At 47.4% G+C, this 843-nt stretch overlaps 1 protein-coding gene across 1 annotated transcript; it reads left to right on the forward strand.

Moving 5' to 3' along the window:
* Positions 1-51: 51 nt before the first annotated feature.
* On the forward strand, positions 52-656 carry LOC109509125 (phosphatidylinositol 4-kinase alpha-like; the record flags this gene model as incomplete). Its single annotated transcript, XM_019859029.1, has 3 exons — positions 52-208; positions 281-417; positions 523-656. Coding segments are annotated over exons 1-3 (296 nt in total), but the record flags the coding sequence as incomplete, so codon positions are not given.
* Between the last annotated feature and the right edge of the window lie 187 nt (positions 657-843).

Here is an 843-nt window from a genome sequence, read left to right on the forward strand (position 1 = left end):
CTGTTTGAACATTTCCTAACGTCCTTTAAAAATAAACATTGACTGGACATTTTGTCCGAATGCTCTCGAGTTTTAACTACGTATTTCTCTTATGGTCAGCTGACTAAAAGGTTGCCCCCGATCAAGGAAGCCAAACCACGCCTACAGAAGCTCTTCAGGGACTTCTGGCTCTACTCGGTGGTCATGGGCTTTGCTGTGGAAGGATCAGGTATGACTCTTTTCCTCATTCCATTTATTTCTCTTCTCTTAACAACATTTCGTCTCATCTCCGACGATCCAGGTCTGTGGCCGGAAGAGTGGTACGAGGGCGTGTGCGAGATCGCCACCAAATCGCCGCTGCTGACGTTCCCGAGCGGCGAGCCTCTCCGCTCCGAGCTGCAGTACAACTCGGCGCTCAAGAACGACACGGTCACGCCGGTATTGCGACACAAACGCTTCAAACACACCAAGTCGCGTGTTCCCGTGGGACATCGCTTTTTAAATTTTTATTTTTTTTTTAAACCGTCCCTCTTTGCGTCCCAGGCGGAGCTGAACGAGCTGCGTAGCACCATCATCAATCTCTTGGACCCGCCACCAGAGGGCGCCGCGCTCATCAACAAGCTGGACTTCGCCATGTCCACGTATCTGCTGTCTGTTTACAGGCTGGAATACATGAGGTGGGGTCAACACACACCTTGCATCTCACACACTTCAACTTTAAATATATGGTGGAAAAAAAATAACCATAAAGTAGGTTAGTCACAAAGTTAATTTCCGCAAAATCCTGTGTGTAATATGTCACTTGTGTATAATAACGCTGGCGGTTGAACGTGGTTTGCAAATCATTGCATTCTGTTTTTATTT

Source organism: Hippocampus comes, unplaced genomic scaffold (assembly GCF_001891065.2).
Source record: "Hippocampus comes isolate QL1 unplaced genomic scaffold, H_comes_QL1_v1.1 C16778096, whole genome shotgun sequence".
Taxonomy (NCBI): Eukaryota; Metazoa; Chordata; class Actinopteri; order Syngnathiformes; family Syngnathidae; genus Hippocampus; species Hippocampus comes.